Consider the following 20,857-nt stretch of genomic DNA (forward strand, 5'->3'; position numbering starts at 1 on the left):
GTACTAAGCACTGGGCGCCTTGGGAGTCTTCCGGCAGAAGTTGGTGCTCTGGGGACACTTCTCAGCTTCAAGATTAGTAGGCCTACCCTAACATCCAAAGACCCAGAAAACATCAAGATGTAGCCTAAACAGGAACCAACAAGCCTAATACCCTCAGATACTTTTTCTTTGGTCACCAGACTGTTTTTGTTTTGAGTTTGAAAGCCTTTAGACCAATACTTCTCAACAGAGACAATCTTGCCTCTCTCCTCCCCACCCCTAGGACATTCGGCAATGTCTGGAGATATTCTGGTTGTGACAGCTGCAGGTGAAGGGGTGCTATTGGCATCTAGTGGGCAGAGGCTAGGGAAACTGCTATAAGTACCTATAAAGCACAGGACAGGAAAATTGATGGAAAATTGATTCACAGTAGCATGCACTCGCTCTTATGTCCCCACAGTCCCCACTACTCTTGTCCTACAGCCTACTTCATTACCTGCCCAGGCATGACAGGCATGTGAGTTTGTGCCCTTTCAATTAGACATATATACATAGATAGATAGATAAGGGCCTCATAGTACTCAATAATTAACTCCAAAATGACCTCAGAATAAAATATAAAAGTGACTTGAATTTTAGTGGGATAACCACAGAAAAGTGTTTTACCTTTCAGGCTGCAGGAAATCTGCAGCCATTCTCCCAGCCAAGTTCGACACCTGTCTTCACCAATATGGGTAGAATTCAGGCCACGGAGATAACAAGCCTATATCACTCAGAAGAGAAATGGTCCTTAATAATCATTGAATGAGTTGCCAAGGAAATGGAAATCCACAAACAATCCTAAATCTCCTTTAAATAAATTACAATCTCATCCCCACATGAAGCCTTTCCTCATGGCAATTTGAAAACCAGTGATGGACAAGATGACAAGCAAAGAGTTCTATCTAATCTAAAACAGTAGGTCTAAACTGTAGTATCCTTGCTTTCTGAAGTGCCTGAAGAAAAGAAATGCAAAACAAAATTACTGTGGGCAATTCCTTCCCTCTAGTTAAGTTCATCAAGGAAAAAAGACATAGAAATGAGACAACAAACTGGGCGCAGTGGCTCTTGCCTGCAATCCCAACACTTTGAAAGGCTAAGGTGGGAGGATCGCTTGAGCCCAGGAGTTCAAGACCAGCCTCAGCAACATGCAGACTGTCTCTACAAAAATAAATTTTATTTATTTAATTATTTAAATTTTTTTTTTTTTAGACAGAGTCTCACTCTGTCACTCAGGTTGGAATACAGTAGCACGATCTTGGCTCACTGCAGTCCACAGCTTGCGTTCAAGCGATTCCCAAGTAGCTAGGATTACAGGCATGTGCCACCACTCCCGGCTAATTAAAAAATAGTTTTTAAAAAGGCCAGGAGCAGTGGTTCACACCTGTAATCCCAGCACTTTGGGAGGCTGAGATGGGAGGGTCACTTAAGGCCAAGAGTTTGAGACCAGCTTGGTCAATATAGTGAAACCCCATCTCTACTGAAAAATAAATAGGCTGGGTGCAGCAGCTCACACCTGTAGTCTCAGCACTTTGGGAGGCCAAGGTGGGTGGATCACTTGAGGCCAGGAGCTTGAGACCAGCCTGGCAAACATGGTGAAACTGTCTCTACTAAAAATATAAAAAACTAGCTAGGCGCGGTGGCACACACTTGTAATCCCAGGTACTTGGGAGGCTTAGGTGGGAGGATCACTTGAACTGGAAGGCAGAGGTTGCAGTGAGCCCAGAATGCACCACTGTTCTCCAGCCTGGGCCACAGAATGAGACCCTGTCTCAAAATAAATAAATCATAAATAAATAAAAGAAATGAAGTGACAGAATAAGGAGGCTAGGTTCTATATAGCAAGGAAGATAGGCCGGGTAGAGCACCTCATGCCTGTAATCTCAACACTCTGGGAGGCCAAGGTGGGTAGATCAGGAGGTCAGGAGTTTGAGACCAGCCTGGCCAATATGGTGAAAGCCCATATCTACTAAAAATACAAAAATTAGCTGGGCATGGTGGCATGTGCCTGTAGTCCCAGCTACTCGGGAGGCTAAAGCAGGAGAATTGCTTGAACCAGGGAGGCGGAGGTAGCAGTGAGCTGAGATTGTGCCACTGCACTCCAGCCAGGGCAAGGGCAAGAGTGAAACTCCATCTCAAACTCAAACTCAAAAAAAAAAAAAACAACCAAGACAAGAAGCCCCTGTAAATCTACAGCCTGCTGTAGGCTCAAAAGCACATCAAGGGTAGAGGGTTGATGTCAAGCTCTTACCGATTTTACTTCCTCAGCAGTCAGCTGGCCAATCCCCAGCTTTGCCAAAGCCCGATCCAGTTGGTGAATCACAGTTGTATGAGTCTTCAAACGATGTCTTAACAGGGGAGGAGGCAGGTAAGGTGTGAGAAGCATGGCTCGGCTCAAGGCTTTCTGTAACACAACCACACAGGAGGGGAAAGGCAAATAGAATGAGCTCAAGCAAAATCTGAAACACAGTGAGGCTATGGAAAAGACAAGGCCTCAAAGTGCTCACCACGTGAAAAGGCTGGAGCTGGTTCATGCCCAGAGGATGGTTAGAGAAACACTCTCTCAGAGCCAAGATATCACGTATTGCTGGGTGGGTACCACGCTGTATCTTGGAAGAGGTAAGAGATCGGTAGCTATTAGGAAAGTTCTGACTACCCCTCTTACCTAGTTTTAGTGTACACTGATCTAACAAGATTCCACGTTTGTAGGAAGGGTGAACTGCAGGAATACCTTGGTGCACAGATCTGTCAGATGCCACCGGAGTCCTGCATCAGAAATGAGAGGGATGACCTTTTCTAAATAACTAATGATTTCTGGGTGGGACTGCTTCCGGAAAGCATGATAGATATCTAAGAAATCAGTTTGTTGTTTTGGGGTCCAGAAATGCCTGATCAGTAGTTGCCTGGGAAACAGGTACCTGAAAGGAAAAAGAATCACACACTCACTTGCTGAAACTGGCTTCTTTCAGAGGAAGCCAAATAAAGCATTCGGTAGACATGAATACTAGGAAGAAGAGATAAGACACTATTTCCTACCCCAGTGTTCCTTTCTCTTTTTAATTTTTTTTCAAGAGACAGGGTCCCCTGTGTCACCCAGACTGGAGTGCAGTGGCATGATGACAGCTCACTGCCGCTTCAACCTCCTAGGCTCAAGCAATCCTCCCACCACAGCCTACTGAGTAGCTGGGACTACAGGCACAGGCCACCATACCCAGGTAGGTTTTAATTTCTTTTTGCAGAGATGAGGTCTGGCTATATTGCCCAGGGTGGTCTCAAAGTTCTGGCCTTAAGCAATCTTCCTGCCTCGGTCTCCCAAAGTTCTGGGATTACTAGTGAAAGCCACCACAGTCAGCCCTTTTTCTTAAGTGACTCTCAGACGAAAGTTTATAAGACACACTGAAGCACAATTTCAAGCAACATTACTGAAACGTGATGAGAAAGAAAGGACGAGTAGAATAGCTTGGCAGCAGCAATCAGCTATAATGACTCCTTTTGAACTAAAGCATATGAAGAACATGCTTTGGACAGAGTTGCAGACTGACCTGGACACTATATGTGATGCTGACAATCTAACTATAGCACAGTCCTTATGTACACACAGTATATAAAAGGAAATCAATTTGTTTTTGAGACGGAGTCTCGCTCTGTCACCCAGGCTGGAGTGCAGTGGTGTGATCTCAGTTCACTGCAACCTCCGCCTCTTGGGTTGAAGTGATTCTACTGCCTCAGCCTCCGGAGTAGCTGGGATTACAGGCGGGTGCCACCACACCTGGCTAATTTTTTGTATTTTTGGTAGAGATAAGGTTTCACCATGTTAGCCAGGCTGGTCCCGATCTCCTGACCTTGTGATCCACTTGCCTTGGCCTCCCAAAGTGCTGGGATTACAGGCGTGAGCCACCACGTCCAGCCACAATTTGTTTTTTATTTCATTTATTTATGTGTTTGGTGGTTTTAAAACATGAGCACAAATTCTCTGGCACTCCTCTTATGGAGGGATGAGGTCTACATCCTTCCTCTTTCAATCTAGGTGACTGATTCAGTCAACAGAACAGAGCAGCAGTGAGTCTATGTGGCCTCCAAGACAAGGTTATAGAGTCATGTAGATTCTTATGCACTAGAACCCTCACTCTAGGAGCCCTGAGCTGCCATGTAAGAAGTCCCACTATCCTGAGGCTGCCATACTGAAGAAGGCACATGTGGGCACTCTGGTTCACAGTTCTAGCCATGTAGCCATCCCTGCCAGGGCACCAGACCTAAGAGTGACTTTGGATCTTCCAGACTAGTCCATTCAGCAGCTAAATATCACTAAGGAACCTCTGTTAACACTACATGGAAGAGAGAAATCAACCGCCCACCTTAGCATTGCCCTAATTCTTGACCTACAAAATCATGAAAATGATTTATACTACTGTTTTATGCTAGTAAGCTTTGAGGTTATTTATTATACAGCAATAGCTAATTAATGACATGCAAGATCACAGTTTAGAAATGTCATTTTGGTTATGAAGTAATAAGAACATGTTATCAGAATATGAAGTGTACTTTTTTTCTATAGAAATCAGTCCAAAATTGCTCTCTCGGGGAGTGAGTTGCTGCCTCTATGGATGATGGAGAAGGTCATTATCTTATTTCACATCACTCAGGTCAGCTAAGAGATAGGGAGAGTCTAGGCCACCTGTACCTCTAGCTGTGATGTATCCCAGTAACCAAGGTCTTCCTGAGTGGGTTTTATGCACCTTGGGATAATGAGAAGACTGGAGGAGAAGTCTGATAACCTCTGACTAGCTTCTGAAATAAAAAGTTCTGCTTAAAATAATTCTTAATTTAAAAAAATTGATACAACTTCAAGATGCTGGGGAGACGGAAGTCTGTACTCACATTAGTAAGAAGACCAGGTAGTTGGCAAAAGGTGGAATGGAAATAATACCTAGGAAAAGACACTTGGTGACGTCTTGGCGGAACTAAGCAGAAATAAACACAGATGCAGTTTTAACCCACGTAAGTTATTAATACAATAGACAATCCCTCCCCCCCACTATACAGTCAATTTCCATTACAGCCCAGAACAAGGACCACATTTCTTTCTTTTTTATTTTTTGAGACAGAGTCTTGTTCTGTCACTAGGCTGGAGTGCCGTGGTGCGATCCTGGCTCACTGCAACCTCCGCCTCCTGGGTTCAAGTGATCCCCCTGCCTCAGCCACCCAGGTAGCTGGGATTACAGGTGTGCACCAGGCTAATTTTTGTATTTTTAGTAGAGATGGGGTTCTGCCATGTTGAACAAGCTGGTATCAATCTCCTGACCTCAAGTGATCTGCCCACCTCGGCCTCTCAAAGTGCTGGGATCATGAGCCACTGTACATGGTCCCCAAGATCATTTCTAACTACTTCTGAATGGTTAGTTCCTTAAGGAGAAAACCTCTGATTTGGTTACTTTTGTATCTCAAATAATGGCCAGTACAGAGCCTGACATTATATCAAATCTTTCAGTGAACTCTTCCTGATCTGCAGAATGGGTCCTAGATTCTTACTCTTAGCTTCAAAACTACCCATCAAGTTACCACCAAATACTATTTTTGTGATGCCCTTTGAATCACTGCAGACTTTTTTTTTTTTTGAGACACAGTTTCGCTCTTGTTGCCCAGGCTGGAGTGCAATGGCATGATCTCTGCTCACTGCAACCTCCACCTCCTGGGTTCAAGCAATTCTCCTGCCTCATCCTCTCGAGTAGCTGGGATTACAGGCACCTGCCACCATGCTCAGCTAATTTTCGTATTTTTAGTAGAGACGGGGTTTCAACATGTCAGCCAGGCTGGTCTCAAATTCCTGACCTCAGGTGATCCGCCCACCTCAGCCTTCCAAAGTGCTGGGATTACAGGCGTGAGCCACCATGCCCAGCCACTCTTGCAGACTCATATATTCAGAAACTAATTGGATTTTAGTGGTTACAACTTTTGTTCATCAAGTGTACCAGAAATTCTATGGAGCTCTTGCTATGGAAGGCTACAACTCTGAATGAACCCAATTATTACAATTAATCTGATGCCTCATTCAGTTCAATATTTGGTTCTATGGCAAAGGGCAAAAGTTTAATCAATCATGAACAAAGGAAAGAAAAAAACCTTGAGATCTTGATTAAATGTAATTACCTCACCATGAACTTCTGGATATCTGCCCCTGGCCCATACCTGTCTCAAATGCTCCATCTCCCGGTATGAAAGTTGATGAAACTCTATATTGTGATTCCACATATTTGTCTTTATTCTTCTAGCCTTTTTGGCATCAGCCCATAACATCCGAAATCCTGCCTCATTAAAGTAGAGGACAGAGTGCAATGTTATCCCAGTTTGAATCTCAACCACAGCTTCCTACTCCATGTTCAATCACATGCAAACACTCTTGCCCCTCCCCAACAATAGAAACTAGGTTACTTGAAACTCTTGAGATTAACCCAAATCTCTTTTCAAAATCTTTTTCCCCTAGCTCATCACCTCTCTTCTGGCTAAGCTGGGCTTCTGTAATCTGCTATAGAATGGTCTCCCTCTGCCTTTCATTGCTCAGTCCTTTTTAAAAACCAAGCTCCCTAACCTCAGTCTTGCTAAATTAACGCTTTGTATTCCACAGCCAGATTTTAGTTTATCTCCTTTCTGGAACTTTTTTTTCCTTTTTTTGAGATGAAGTCTCACTGTCACCCAGGCTGGAGTGCAGTGGTGTGATTTTGCCCCACTGCAACCTACACCTCCCAGGTTTATGCAACTATTTTGCCTCAGCCTCTTAAGAAGCTGGGATTACAGGCATGTGCCACCAAGCCTGGCTAATTTTTTATTTTTAGTAGAGGCAGCTTTCATCATCTGGTCAGGCTGGTCTCAAACTCCTTACCTCAAGCAATCCACCCGCGTCAGCCTCCCAAAGTGCTAGAATTACAGGCGTGAGCCCCTGCGCCCAACTTGGAACACTTTTTTTTTTTTTGAAATGGAGTCTTGCTCTGTCGCTCAGGCTGGAGTGCCGTGATGCTGTCTTGGCTGACTGCAACCTCTGCCTCCCAGGTTCAAGCAATTCTCTGGCCTCAGCCTCCTGAGTAGCTGGGACTACAGGTGCCCACCATCACACTGGCTAATTTTCATATTATTAATAGAGATGGGGTTTCACCATGATGGCCAGGCTGATCTCAAATTCCTGACCTCATGATCCACCCACCTCAGTCTCCCAAAGTGCTGGGATTACAGGAGTCAGCCACTGTGCTCAGTCAGGAACACTTTTTAAAGTAATCTAATTGTGGCTGGGCGCGGTGGCTCACTCCTGTAATCCAAGCACTTTGGAGGCCCGGTGGGCAGATCACCTGAGATCAGGAATTCAAGACCAGCCTGACCAACATGATGAAACCCCGTCTTTAAAAAATAAATAGGGCCGGGAGCGGTGGCTCACGCCTGTAATCCCAGCACTTTGGGAGGCCGAGGCGGGTGGATCACGAGGTCAAAAGATCGAGACCATCCTGGTCAACATGGTGAAACCCCGTCTCTACTAAAAATACAAAAACTTAGCTGGGCACAGTAGCACGTGCCTGTAATCCCAGCTACTCAGGAGGCTGAGGCAGGTGAATTGCCTGAACCCAGGAGGTGGAGGTTGCGGTGAGCTGAGATCGCACCATTGCACTCCAGCCTGGGTAACAAGAGTGAAACTCCGTCACAAAATAAATAAATAAATAAATAATAAATAGGCCCGGCGCGGTGGCTCATGCCTATAATCCCAGCACTTTGGGAGGCCGAGGCGGGTGGATCACGAGGTCAAGAGATTGAAACCATCATGGTCAACATGGTGAAACCCCGTCTCTACTAAAAATACAAAAATTAGCTGGGCATGGTGGCGTGTGCCTGTAATCCCAGCTACTCGGGAGGGTGAGGCAGGAGAATTGCTTGAACCCAGAAGGCGGAGGTTGCGGTGAGCCGAGATCGTGCAATTGCACTCCAGTCTGGGTTACAAGAGCAAAACTCCGTCTCAAAATAAATAAATAAATAAATAAATAAAGTAATCTAATTGAATATATTTCTATATTTTAAATCTTCATTCTATGAAAATTCTTGCATCTATTTTTAAGGCTTTCATATTTATCAATGATTTCCATGTCATTATATGATGTCTCAACTGTCTTCAAAATAATACCTAAGGCGAGTATATAAACGAAGATTGGCAGCCATGAGTTACGATAATGAAGTGAGGTGAATACATGGAACTTTGTTACACTATTCTCTCTACTTTTGCGTATGTTTAAAAATTTCCATAATACAAAGTTTAAAAACAAACACAAATGCTTTCATCTCTTTCTCTCATTTGATCCTATTTATCTACATGAGAACAGAAAAAGCAGCCAATTTTATCTCCACTTTACAGATTAAGGATAAGTAATTTTTCAAGTCCATGAAGCTAGTAATAAGATAATGTTCAGAGTTGACAGTGAAGTTTAGTACAGTGTTATGATAAAAACATAGAGCATATTGGCCAGGCGCGGTGGCTCACGCCTGTAATCCTAGCACTTTGGGAGGCCGAGGTGGGTGGATCACCTGAGGTCAGGAGTTCAAGACCAGCCTGGCCATCATGGTAAAACCCCATCTTTAAAAAAAAAAAAAAAAATCATAGAGCATATTATAGATTGGTGCAAAAGCAATTTCGGTTTTTGCCATTGAAAGACAAAAGCCCCAATTACTTCTGTACCAACCTACAATATTGTTATCTATCATTTAGATAACAATCACTAACATTTATTTGGCACTTACTAAGGATCAGGACCTGTTCTGTGTACTTTACATATATCGATTTTTTTTATCTTCACAACCATGTGATAAATAGGTAGGTTCTATAACTCCCATTTTACAGATTAAAAAAACAAAAAACAGAGAGGTTAGTTAATTAGTCCAATCACACAGTGATGAGCTGAAATGTGATTCAGGCACTCTGGCTCCAGAGTAGACACCTGGCACTACACATATCATCTCCTAGTAACTAAGGATCTCTGATTTGAAACCAAACATCTAGAAACCAAGTATTATGCAGTGCTATTTCCACTACAACATGCTACCTAACATAGATTTGTAACAAGGGTTAGACCTCATTTTCCTATGGGTCACAGGAAATCAATCACAGGGCAGGTCTGTACAGCCATAGATCCCTGCCCTGCGCTGGACAAAAAGATTTCTACTATAGCCAGGTGTGTGGTTAAGAAAAGTCCAAGAACATACCTATATTCTCCCTCCCCCATCGTGCTGCTGTCATAAGTTGTTTCTCGTAACATCTTTCTAGAAACATTCTCAAGAAGTGCTAATTTATAAGAATTAGTTTAAGGCACAAGCATTTATGAAATATAAGATATCTTGGCTCACATCCCCATAGCAGAACCTGCAAATGATCTTATTTATTCGAACTCTCTGATCCTGCCCAAGAGCTGATTCAGGAATTTCTCTTATAGTTCCGTTTTTACCTTTCGTGAAGATGGTGTACAGGACATAGAAGCGGGGGAAATGACGACCCAAGAAACGATGGTATTTCCCATTAATCGCTTTTGTCTTGGTCACCACATAAGACATCAAGTTCTTCACATCTGCCTTTGGAGAAAGGTGAAGCTTTGAAGACCTACAAGGAAGATCAAAGAGACTATCTGGGAACCGGTCCTAGAAGCTCCCTCACGCCTTGAGTCCCTAACGTAAAGCAGGAGTCTCGGAGAATGTATGCCAAGGCTTGACACTTCTGAAATCCAAGGAAGATCTTGGGGTCAAGAAGAGATAGGCAATCAGACTGAGAAACAAAGATCAAGCAAAGGCCAGGCAGGAAAGGAACTCAGGGTATGACTCTGGAGAGAGCGCAATGCCTGTGGGACAATTTGAACTGCAGGCTAAGTCAGAGAGAGGTGGAATCGAGATAGCGGCAAAACCTGAGCCGAAAAAAGTGAGGCTGAAAGATGAGCTCAGGAGACGCGGGGAGACCAGACAATATGGGGGCACTGAGAGTAGAGAGGGCCAGGAAGCCACATCACTATGGCTGGGGATCGCAGTTTGAATCCTGAGCAGAAGAAGAAAAATTCCAGGGCCAAGGCGTGGAACTCTTGAGAATTAAGAGAGAATGCAAGCAAGGTTCAGACACTGAGAGCCTGGACGTCAAAAATGCTTTTCTCGCTACAGGTCCCTCACCGAGGGCCCCTCCAAGCCAGGCCAGAGCGACCAAGTTGCAGCCTCCAGGTGACAAAATGTCCAGGGGTGACTGCTGAACCCCACACAGCAGCCCGAGCCCAGCACACCCTGGAGAGCGCCATCTTGACAGCGAGAGAAGGGGGAGAGGGGAGGTTGCTTTTGGGTCAAAGTTAACCGTCTGCGGTGTTCGTTCGAAGACGCATGCGCCTTTTCTGAGCGCTGATTGGTAGCCTTAGCCTCCTTGGCTCCAGCACAAGCCAGGAGAGGAAGGACTCAAAGACTAAGTGCGAAAGGAGGGCCAGGATTGGACACAGCAGTACTTCCTGGTTTAAAGGCGCCGGAAACAGGCTGTCCCTGAGGGAGCAAGTTCTTATGCCACTGGTGTGGGTTTGCGATGCCGAGGACGCCCTCTCCTTGAGGGGCCCAGTGACCCTCCGCGATTCCCTAGGGCCTCATGGCTTCCCAGCTCCGCCCTTGCCCTCTTCCTGGACGCGGGGCGTCGGGGCCTCGACTGTTAGGTACCAGATGTCAGTTTGGCAGTGCCGGGGGCCATGGCGCCTCCTGGGGACTGGGAGGACCCGCGGCGTCCTCTAATGGTGGCGGCGTGGATAGGCCGGGAACTGTCCACTTTCCAGTCACAGTCTGGCAGCGAATGTTGGAGGCCTGGGAGCGGCCCTTGTGCAGACTAAGTACACTTTTTCCTTTCTTTGTCGTTTCCAGAACTAAGTTTGTGGGAAAATGGTTTTCGTTAAGAGCCTACCGAAGACCAAGCTCTGTCTCAAATGTTACTTTTCTGAGAGGATTTCTCTGACCACCCTATCTGAAGTAATGCCAGCAAAAAAGGACACACTTCACACTTATTCTAATGTTACTCCTCTTTTTTTTTCTTTTTTGGGACAGGATCTCGCTCTGTCGCCGAGACTCGAGTGCAGTGGCGCGATCTCGATTCACTGCAACCTCTGCCTCCCAGGTTCAAGCGATTCTCCTGCCTCAGCCTCCCCAGGAGCTGAGACTACAGGTGTGTACCACCACACGCGGTGAATTTTTTGTATTTTAGTACAGAGGGGGTTTCACCATCTTGGCCAGGATTGTCTTAATATCCTGACTTTGTGATCCATCTGCCTCAGCCTCTCAAAGTGCTGGGATTACAGGCGTGAGCCACCACGCCCAGCCTTGTATTTTGTTTATAGCATCTGTCACTTATAGTGTTTATATATTTGTGTCCTTGTTTGATGGCTCCCTGAACTAGAATGAGGGTAAGCATCTTCTCTGCCTTCTTCATTGCTGCACCTCCAACTCTGCCATAGTTAGCACATAGTAGGTGCTCCATAAACATTTTTGAATAAATACTCGAAACTAAGAAGGATTCTCAGAAGTGGTACTCAACTGCCTCCAAGAGTTAGCAGTCCTCCTGGATATATATAAATATTCAATCTTCATGGAGGGTGGTAGAGCATCCCAGGTGGGTGCCCTGGATGTAGGTTCAATCTTCGCACTGCCATTTCTTTTTGTGAATGTTACCTTGGATATGTTACTTTAGTTCTGAGTTTATTTCCCTTATAATAGTACCTATTTTATAAGAATTCTGTGAGGATCCAAAGAGAAAACAGCTGTGAAAGCTCCCACATCTGTATAATGCCTTATGGGTCACAGAGCTTTATATTAGCACAGGTTATTAAAGACTGTACCACTCATGCAGTCAGGAAAAGTTTTAAAACATGGTTCTGGATCTTCACAAGTGTTGGGTAGGTGGGGTGGATGGCATAAAAAGTTGATTAAGACGGCTGGCCGAGGCGACTCACAACTTTTTTTTTTTTTTTTTTGAGATGGAGTTTCGCTGTTGTTTCCCAGACTGGAGTGCAATGGCACCATCTCGGCTCACCGCAACCTCTGCCTTCTGGGTTCAAGCAATTCTCCTGCCTCAGCCTCCTGAGTAGCTGGGACTACAGGCACGCACCACCACGACCAGCTAATTTTTGTGTTTTTAGAAGAGACAGGGTTTCACCTTGTTGACCAGGATGCTCTTGATCTGTTGACCTCGTGATCCACCCGCCTCAGCCTCCCAAAGTGCTGGGATTATAGGTGTGACCCACCGCGCCCGGCTTCACTCACAACTTTTATCCCAGCACTTTGGGAGGATGAGTGAGTGGATCACCTGAGGTTAGGAGTTCAAGACCAGCCTGGACAACATGGTGAAACCTTGTCTCTACTAAAAATACAAAAATTAGGTGGGCATGGTGGCAGGTGCCTGTAATATCATCTAATCGGGAGGCTGAGGCTGGAGAATCGCTTTAACCTGGGAGGCGGAGGTTGTGGTGAATCGAGATCGCACCACTGCACTCCAACCTAGGCAACAGAGTGAGATTCCATCTCAAAAAAAAAAAAAAAAAGAAGGAGAAAGAAAAGAAAGTTGACTAAGACATGGTCTCCATATTCAGGTAGTTTTGTTTTGTTTTATTTTGTTTCGTTTTGAGACAGAGTGTCACTCTGTCGCCCAGACTGGAGTGCAGTGGCTCAATCTCAGCTTACTTCAACCTCCACCTCCCAGATTCAAGTAATTCTCCTGCCTCAGCCACCCAAGTAGCTGGGATGACAGGTGCCTGCCACCACACCCGGCTAATTTTTGTATTTCTAGTAGAGACGGGTTTTCACCACATTGGGCAGGCTGGTCTTGAACTCCTGAACTCAGGTTATCTACCCAGCTCAACCTCCCAAAGTTCTGGGATCACAGGTGTGAGCCACTGTGCCTGGCCATATTCAGGTAGTTTGTGAGTCATGTCAACTACTCAAGAATGTTCAGTTCTAAAATTCCAGAACTCTCTTGGAAAGAAGGAGAGAAAAATCAGAGTTTTGTGGAGAAAATAGGAAGGAACTGTGTCCGGAAGTATGGAGTAGAGGGGAAGGCATTTCATGCAATAAAAGAATGTGGCAGGAACACATGTCATTCCTCAGACTTTTTTATTTATTTATTTATTTTCTTTTTGAAACAGGGTCTTGCCCAGGCTAGAGTACAGTAGTGACATCATGGCTCACTGCAGCCTTTACCTCCAGGCCTCAAGTGATCCTCTCACCTCAGCCTCCTGAGTAGCTAGGATTACAGACACACACCACCATGCCCAGCTAATTTTTGTATTTTAGTAGAGATAGGGTTTTGCCCTGTTAGCCAGGCTGGTTTTGAACTCTGGACTTAAGCAATCCACCTGCCTTGATCTCCCAAAGTGCTGGGATTATAGACATGAGCCACTGCACTCAGCCCTTTCCTCAGATATTTATTTAGTGTTTAGGCCTCTTTCTCCATTGTACCCCTTCACACACACACACACACACACACACACACACCTCTTTCTCCATTGCACTCCTACACACACACACACACAAAACACGTGCGTGTCTTGTTGGTTCTACCTTCTAACTGTTCTTCAATCAGCCAGCTTCCTTCTGTCTTCTCTGCCACTATCCTACGCTAAGCTGCAAGTCTCTGGTCCTGACTTCTACAGCAGCCCCCTTACTGGTTTCCCTGCCGTGTGTTTTGTCTTCCCTCCAACCAGTTCTCCATGTTGTACGTAGCCAGAGAGGTTTTAAAATTGCAAATCTAAGCTTGTCACCTCTCTTTTTTTTTTATTTGAGATGAAGTTTCGCTGTTGTTACCTGGGCTGGAGTGCAATGGCACGATCTCGGCTCACTGCAACCTCCGCCTCCTGGGTTCAAGCAATTCTCCTGCCTCAGCCTCCTGAGTAGCTGGGATTACAGGCACATGCCACCATGCCCAGCTAATTTTTTGTATTTTTAGTAGGGACGGGGTTTCACCATGTTGACCAGGATGGTCTCGATCTGTTGACCTCGTGATCCACCCGCCTCGGCCTCCCAAAGTGCTAGGATTACAGGTGTGAGCCACCGCGCCCGGCCTAATTTATTATTTGTTGAGACAGCTTCTCACTCTGTTGCTCAGACTAGAGTGCAGTGTCCCAGTATCAGCTCACTGCAGCCTGTGCCAACCAAATTCAAGTGATTCTGGTGCCTCAGCCTCCCAAGTAGCTAAGACGACAGGCTACATACAGGTCGTGTACCACCACTCAGGACTGACTAATTTTTGTTTTAGTAGAGACAGGGTTTTGCCACGTTGCATAGGCGATCTTGAACTCCCGACCTCAAGTAATCCACACTCGGCCTCCCAAAGTGCTGGGATTACAGGTGTGAGCCACTTCGTCAGGCCCTGCCAAGGGTTTTTGTTGTTTTGTTTTGTTTGAGACAGAATTTCACTCTTGTTGCTGAGGCTGGGTGCAGTGGGGCGATCTCAGTTCACTGCAACTCTGCCCTCTGGGTTCAAGCAATTCTGCTGCTTCAGCCTCCTGAGTAGCTGGGATTACAGGCGACCGCCACCACACCCCACTAATTTTTTGTATTTTTAGTAGAGATGGTGTTTCATTATGTTGGCTACGCTGCTTTCAAACTTCTGACCTCAGGTGATCCACCCGTCTTGGCCTCCCAAAATTCAGGTATTACAGACATGAGCCACTTCGCCTGGCCCTGGCCAAGTATTTTAATAACCAATGGTTAATACAGTCTTATGATACTCTTTCAGATCTCTGAGCAAAATAAAACTTAATTCCCAAAAACCCACTTAATATTTCTTATTTATTTATTTTGAAAGGCAGGGTTTCACCATGTTGGTCAGGCTGGTCTTGAACTCCCAACCTCAGTTAATCTACCCGCCTTAGCCTCCAAAGTGCTTGGGTTACAGGTGTGAGCCACTACACCCGGCCTTTTTTTTTTTTTTTTTTTGAGACGGAGTTTCGCTCTTGTTACCCAGGCTGTAGTGCAATGGCACGATCTCGGCTCACTGCATCCTCCGCCTCCTGGGTTCAGGCAGTTCTCCTGCTTCAGCCTCCTGAGTAGCTGGGATTGCAGGCACGAGCCACCATGCCCAGCTAATTTTTTGTATTTTTAGTAGAGACAGGGTTTCACCATGTTGACCAGGATGGTCTCAATCTCTTGACCTCGTGATCCACCCGCCTTGGCCTCCCAAAGTGCTGGGATTACAGGCGTGAGCCACCGCGCCCGGCCCTTTTTTTTTTTTTTTTTTTAATAAAGATGGGGTTTCACCATGATGGCCAGGCTGGTCTTGAACTCCTGACCTCAGGTGATCTGCACACCTTGGCCTCCCAAAGGGCTTGGATTACAGGTGTGAGCCACCACGCCTGGCTGGAAATATGTTTTCTATTAAGGCCGAGTTCATACATTAAATAAAAGTTTAACAAAATAATACCTCCCCTTGCTATATGCACACTATTTCCTACTCTGTTGTACTCTGTCCTATTTCATTTTTATCAAATGCTGGACATGACTCACTACATTGATTTTATTTTATTTTCTGTTGTTGTTGTTTGTTTGTTTTGTTTGAGATGGAGTGATGGAATTTCGCTCTTGTCACCCAGGCTGGAGTGCAATGGCGCGATCTCGGCTCACCACAACCTCTGCCTCCTGGGTTCAGTCAATTCTCCTGCCTCAGCCTCCTGAGTAGCTGGGATTACAGGCACGCGCCACCGTGCCCAGCTAATTTTTTGTATTTTTTAGTAGAGACGGGGTTTCACCATGTTGACCAGGATGGTCTCGATCTGTTGACCTCGTGATCCACCCGCCTCGGCCTCCCAAAGTGCTGGGATTACAGGCTTGAGCCACCGCGCCTGGCCCTTACATTGATTTTTATGAGTCACTAATGGATTGAAAAACAGTGCTTTAAGGCATTTATCTGAAAGTAGACTTTTTAGATCAAAGAATAAGTGCATTTTCAACTTGAGTAGACAATATCAAGTTGCTCGCCAAAGTGGCTCTATCAGTTTTACAGGATATCAGAGCCCTAGTTTTTCCACATCCTCACCAACACTTAAAATGGTCAGAATTTTAGATTATTGATAGTCCTGTAGATGTGAAACAAATCTCACTGTCAGTTTAATTTGCATTTTCCAGATTACTAGAGCAGTGAAGTAGATATTATTATCTACTATAGATCATTTGAATTTCTTTGGGGAATATCTAGTCATCCTAGTCTAATCCATTTTTCTATTGGGTTGTTAATCTTCTTCTTATTGGTTTGTAAGAGTCCTTTTCAGATACTAGAGACCCATCTTTTTAAGATATACATGTTGCAGTAATCTTTTTATCCCCCTTTCTGTCACTTGTATTTTAACCCTGTTTAAAATGCTTTTCACTAGCCTGGGCAACATGGTAAAACCCTGTCTCTATAAAAAAATGGAAAAAATGAGCCAGATATGGTGGCATGTGCCTGTAGTCCCAGCTACTTCAGAGGCTGAGGTGAGAAGATCACCTGAGCCCAGGAGATCAAGGCTGCAGTGAGCTGTGATTAGGCCACTGCACCCCAGCCTGGGTGACAGAGTGAGACTTTGTCTTAAAAAAAATTTTTTAGATGGGAGTTTTAAACATTTTAATAGTCAATTTAATCAGAATTGTCCATTTTGACTTCTGTTTTTTCATAATTGCTAAAATTTCAAAATTGCTAAAATTTTATCATTAGTATAAAAACACTATATTTTTTTCAGATAATTTTGTTGTTGTTGTTTTTGAAACAAGGTCTCACTCTGTCACCCAAGAGGGACTGCAATGGTGCACTTCTTTTTTATTTTTTCCAGACAGAGTCTCACTCTGTCGCCCAGGCTGGAGTGCAATGGCGTCATGTTGGCTCACTGCAACCTCTGCCTCCCGAGTCCAAGTGATTCTCCTGCCTCAGCCTCCTGAGTAGCTGGGATTACAGGCACCTGCCACCATGCTGGGCTAATTTTTTGTATTTTTAGTAGAGACGAGGTTTCACCATATTGGCCAGGCTATTCTCAAACTCCTGACCTCGTGATCTGCCCGCCTCAGCCTCCCAAAGTACTGTGATTATAGACGTGAGCCACCGCACTTGTGGTGCACTTATTTCCATGTGGCACTTATTTTCCTGCATCTTGTTTTATTTCCTTTAACTTTGTGATTTTGGCTCACTGCAGCCTCCACATTCCAGGCTCAAACAATCCTCCTGCCTCAGCCTCCCAAATAGCTGGCACTACATGCATACGCCACCATGCCTGGCTAGTTTTTGTGTTTTCTGTAGAGCAGAGTTTCGTCATGTTGCCCAGGCTGGTCTCGAACTCCTGGACTCAAGTGATCCACCTACCTCAGCCTCCCGAAGTGCTGGGATTATAAGCATGAACCACTGTCATTGGCCTTTAAAAAATTTTTTTTTGGCTGGGCTCAGTGGCCCAGCACTTTGGGAGGCCAAGGTGGGTGGATCATGAGGTCAGAAGATCGAGACCATCCTTGCTGACATGGTGAAACCCTGTCTCCACCAAAAATACAAAAAATTAGCCTGGCGTGGTGGCACTCACCTGTTACCCCAGCTACTCAGGAGGTTGGGGCAGCAGAATCGCTTGAACTTGGCAGGCGGAGGTTGCAGTGAACTAAGATCGTGCCACTGCACTCCAGCCTGGACAACAGAGTGAGACTCTGTCTCAAAAAAAATTTTTTTTTTAATTATGGAAATGCTTCATGAATTTGCATGTCGACCTTGCCCAGGGGCCATGCTAATCTCCGTATCATTCCAGTTGTAGTGTATGTGCTGCGAAGTGAGCACTGGATAATTTTGAATTTGGTTGGTGTTTTGTTTTTACAACTCTAGGTCTTTAATTGCCCTGGAGTTTATTTTTTTGCCTATTCTTTTTCTGTCTCCTGAGACTGCAGGTCCTCACTATGTGATTCTTCACCATCTTTGGGACTGTATGCTTCTCATCTCCTCCCTCAGTCTTTTCCCTGAAAAGGAGAGAACGGTAATATAGAAGGCTCCACGCTTAGAAGAGTAGCTCTTTGAAGGCCTTTAAAGAAGCAAGTGGGATATTAAAAAAAAAAAAAAAAAAAAAGCCGGACATGGTGGCTCATGCCTGTAATCCAAGCACTTTGGAGGCCAAGGCGGGTGGATCGCCTGAGGTCGGGAGTTTAAGACCAGCCTGACCAACATGGTAAAACCCCGTCTTTTAAAAAAAAAAAAAAGAAAAAAAAAGTTAAAAATTGGCCAGGCGTGGTGGCTCACGCCTATAATCCCAGCACTTTGGGAGGCCGAGGTGGGTGGATCATGAGGTCAAGAGATTAAGACCATCTTGATCAACAAGGTGAAACCTCGTCTCTACTAAAAATACAAAAATTAGCTTGGCATGGTGGCACGCGCCTGTAGTCCCAGATACTCGGGAGGCTGAGGCAGGAGAATTGCTTGAACCCAGGAGGCGGAGGTTGCAGTGAGCCGAGATCATGCCATTGCACTCCAGTCTGAGTAAAAACAGCGGAATTCCGTCTCAAAAAAAAAAAAAAAAGCAGCAGTAGCAAGTGGGAAAGAAGAGGTAAAGAGAATGCTATGTGCTTTTTTTCCCTTCCTTTTCCCAGATTGTGAAACTGAAGCAGAGTTACACATAAGGTGTTTGTGAATCTAAGGTTAGAACCCAGGTCTCCTGACCATCAAACTGAAAGGTTTCACAAGAGTCCATCTGAAACCAATTTGTGAGAGATGACTTGAAGAGATTAGTATCTCCAGAAGAGGAGCTGTATTCTAAACTTACAAGAAGTCGCTTTTTTTTTTTTTGTTTTTGAGAGACAGAGTATAGGCGTGCACCACCATGCCCAGCTAATTTTTGTATTTTTAGTAGACATGGGGTTTTGCCATGTTGCCCAGGCTGGTCTCAAACTCCGGTACTCAAGGAATCCGTCTTCCTCAGCCTCCAAAGTTTGGGATTACAGGTGTGAGCCACCGTGCACAGCCAAGAAGTAGTGTTTGATTTTTGTAATTGCAGTCATTAAAAAACATCATCAAAAAGATTTTTTTCAGGCTGGGTGCAGTGGCCCACGCCTGTAATCTTAGCCCTTTGGGAGGCCAAGGTGGGCAGATCACCTGAAGTCAGGAGTTTAAGACCAGCCTAGCCAACATGGTGAAACCCCCATCTCTACTAAAAATACAAAAATCAGCTGGGCATGGTGGTGTGCACCTGTAATTTCAGCTACTCAGGAGGCTGAGGCAGGAGAATTGCTTGAACCCGGGAGGTGGAGGTTGCAGTGAGCCAAGATCATACCACTGTACTCTGTCCTGGGTGACAGAGTGAGAACCTGTTTCAAAAAAAAAAAAATCAAAAAAGTTTTATCAGGGATTGCTTACAATGGGCAATTATTTGTCTATAGACAAATACAGTCGAAGAATTTATACTCTATGCAAACTAATAAAACATAAGTAAAGGACAAACCATATAATAATAAAAAAGGTAGAGCAATCTAGAACTACTATAGATAGTAAAGAATTGACATCAAACATTAAAGTCAGTGCAATTCAAGGATAAAGACATCACTGGGTGATGAGCAATGCCTAGTATTATTGGTTGTAGGGGTTCCAAGTTCAGGGAAACTGTCATCAGTCAGGGAGGGTGGACCTCTTCTGACTTCTCTCACCCTCTTCTGTCCTCCACACATGTGCCCCACTCTAAGCTTTTTCTCCTCCACACAACATGAGCCTTGCTAAGGCATGAGATCAGAGGAGTTTTTAGTTTGTGTTAGTACTTAGCTCTCAATAAGTGGACCTTTACCCAGCATCAGCAAGAACCACCCTCAGGAGCCACTTTGTGCTGCCTGGCACATCCACAGCAATTAGAGCAAAAGCACAGAGTTAAGGAAGGTCTTTGGGGAAAATTTTCCCCACCCAGGTTTGGCAGGGTCACCTGGGAGCCCTCTCATCAGTATTGGTATTCACTGTGGTACATGGCTCATTGTTCCACTAGCACCTTTTACTGAGCTTCCTCTGTGTTCAATTCCTATAGAAGGAAGCCCCTGCCTCAGTGTTCTCAATTTAAATATGTTTGCACATTCAGCAAGACTCCTAAGTGTTGTACCTAGCTGAATCAATATTAGAAAGACCTCAAGGATTTTGCAGTTTGATATTACTGTCATAAACATTGTTTCAATGTAGAAAAAAAGTTTGCCATGTTTCATACATATGTCTTAAGAATTGTACATGGACTGGGTGCAGTAGCTCATGCCTATAATCTCAGCACTTTGGGAGGCCAAGGTGGGCGGATCACTTGAGGTATGGAGTTTGAGACTAGCTGGACCAACATGGTAAAACCCCATCTCTATCAAAAATATAAAAGCTGGGCATGATGGCGTATACCTGTAATCCCAGCTGCTCAGGGGGCTGAGGCCGGAGAATTGCTTGAACCCAGTAGGCAGAGGTTGCAGTGAGCCGAGATGGCGCCACTGCACACCAGGCTGGGCGACAGAGTAAGACTCCATCTCAAAAAAAAAACAAAAAAAAAAGCAAAATCGGGCTGGGCGCAGTGGCTCATGCCTATAATCCCAGCACTTTGGGAGGCCGAGGTGGGCAGATCACCTGAGGTCAGGTGTTCGATACCAGCCTGACCAACATGGAGAAACCCTGTCTCTACTAAAAATACAAAATTAGCCAGGCATGTGCCAACATGCCTGTAATCCCACCTACTCAGGATGCTGAGGCAGGGGAATCACTTGAATCCAGGAGGCGGAGGTTGCGGTGAGCCAAGATTGGGCCATTGCATTCCAGCCAGGGCAACAAGAGTGAAACTCTGTCTTAAAAAAAAAGAAAAAGCAAAAGTCACTGAGCAAG

At 45.1% G+C, this 20,857-nt stretch overlaps 1 protein-coding gene, 1 long non-coding RNA gene and 1 other non-coding gene across 15 annotated transcripts in view; 1 reads left to right on the plus strand and 2 right to left on the minus strand.

Moving 5' to 3' along the window:
• The window catches only part of LETMD1 (LETM1 domain containing 1), a 19,742-nt gene extending 9,417 nt beyond the window's left edge, over positions 1 to 10,325 (minus strand). For 2 of the 12 annotated variants that reach the window (XM_078336692.1, XM_035256772.3), the window contains exons 1-8: positions 10,195 to 10,325; positions 9,489 to 9,640; positions 6,205 to 6,320; positions 4,897 to 4,979; positions 2,750 to 2,936; positions 2,526 to 2,621; positions 2,270 to 2,422; positions 646 to 742 (exon numbers count right to left, since the gene is read on the minus strand). In XM_078336692.1, coding sequence (XP_078192818.1) covers positions 646 to 742; positions 2,270 to 2,422; positions 2,526 to 2,621; positions 2,750 to 2,936; positions 4,897 to 4,979; positions 6,205 to 6,320; positions 9,489 to 9,640; positions 10,195 to 10,316 — 1,006 coding nt within the window. In that variant the 5' untranslated portion in view covers positions 10,317 to 10,325. Of the gene's footprint in view, positions 1 to 645; positions 743 to 2,269; positions 2,423 to 2,525; positions 2,628 to 2,749; positions 2,937 to 4,896; positions 4,980 to 6,204; positions 6,325 to 9,488; positions 9,642 to 10,194 lie in introns of those variants that run through there. The other 10 variants (XM_078336691.1, XM_002752469.6, XM_078336695.1 and 7 more) reach the window with 9 other exon arrangements.
• Positions 10,326 to 10,530: 205 nt separating this feature from the next.
• On the plus strand, positions 10,531 to 18,061 carry LOC128928675 (uncharacterized). 2 transcript variants are annotated; one of them, XR_013521904.1, is made up of 3 exons: positions 10,531 to 10,883; positions 11,095 to 11,212; positions 17,929 to 18,061. It is a non-coding gene; the product is annotated as an uncharacterized LOC128928675 (long non-coding RNA). The 2 variants fall into 2 exon arrangements; XR_008474106.2 differs by lacking the exon at positions 17,929 to 18,061 and adding an exon at positions 12,021 to 13,129.
• Positions 17,719 to 17,821, minus strand: LOC118144619 (U6 spliceosomal RNA). The gene has a single exon (XR_004729384.1). It is a non-coding gene; the product is annotated as a U6 spliceosomal RNA (small nuclear RNA).
• Positions 18,062 to 20,857: the final 2,796 nt, after the last annotated feature.

This window comes from Callithrix jacchus, chromosome 9, assembly GCF_049354715.1.
Source record: "Callithrix jacchus isolate 240 chromosome 9, calJac240_pri, whole genome shotgun sequence".
In the NCBI taxonomy this organism is placed as follows: Eukaryota; Metazoa; Chordata; class Mammalia; order Primates; family Cebidae; genus Callithrix; species Callithrix jacchus.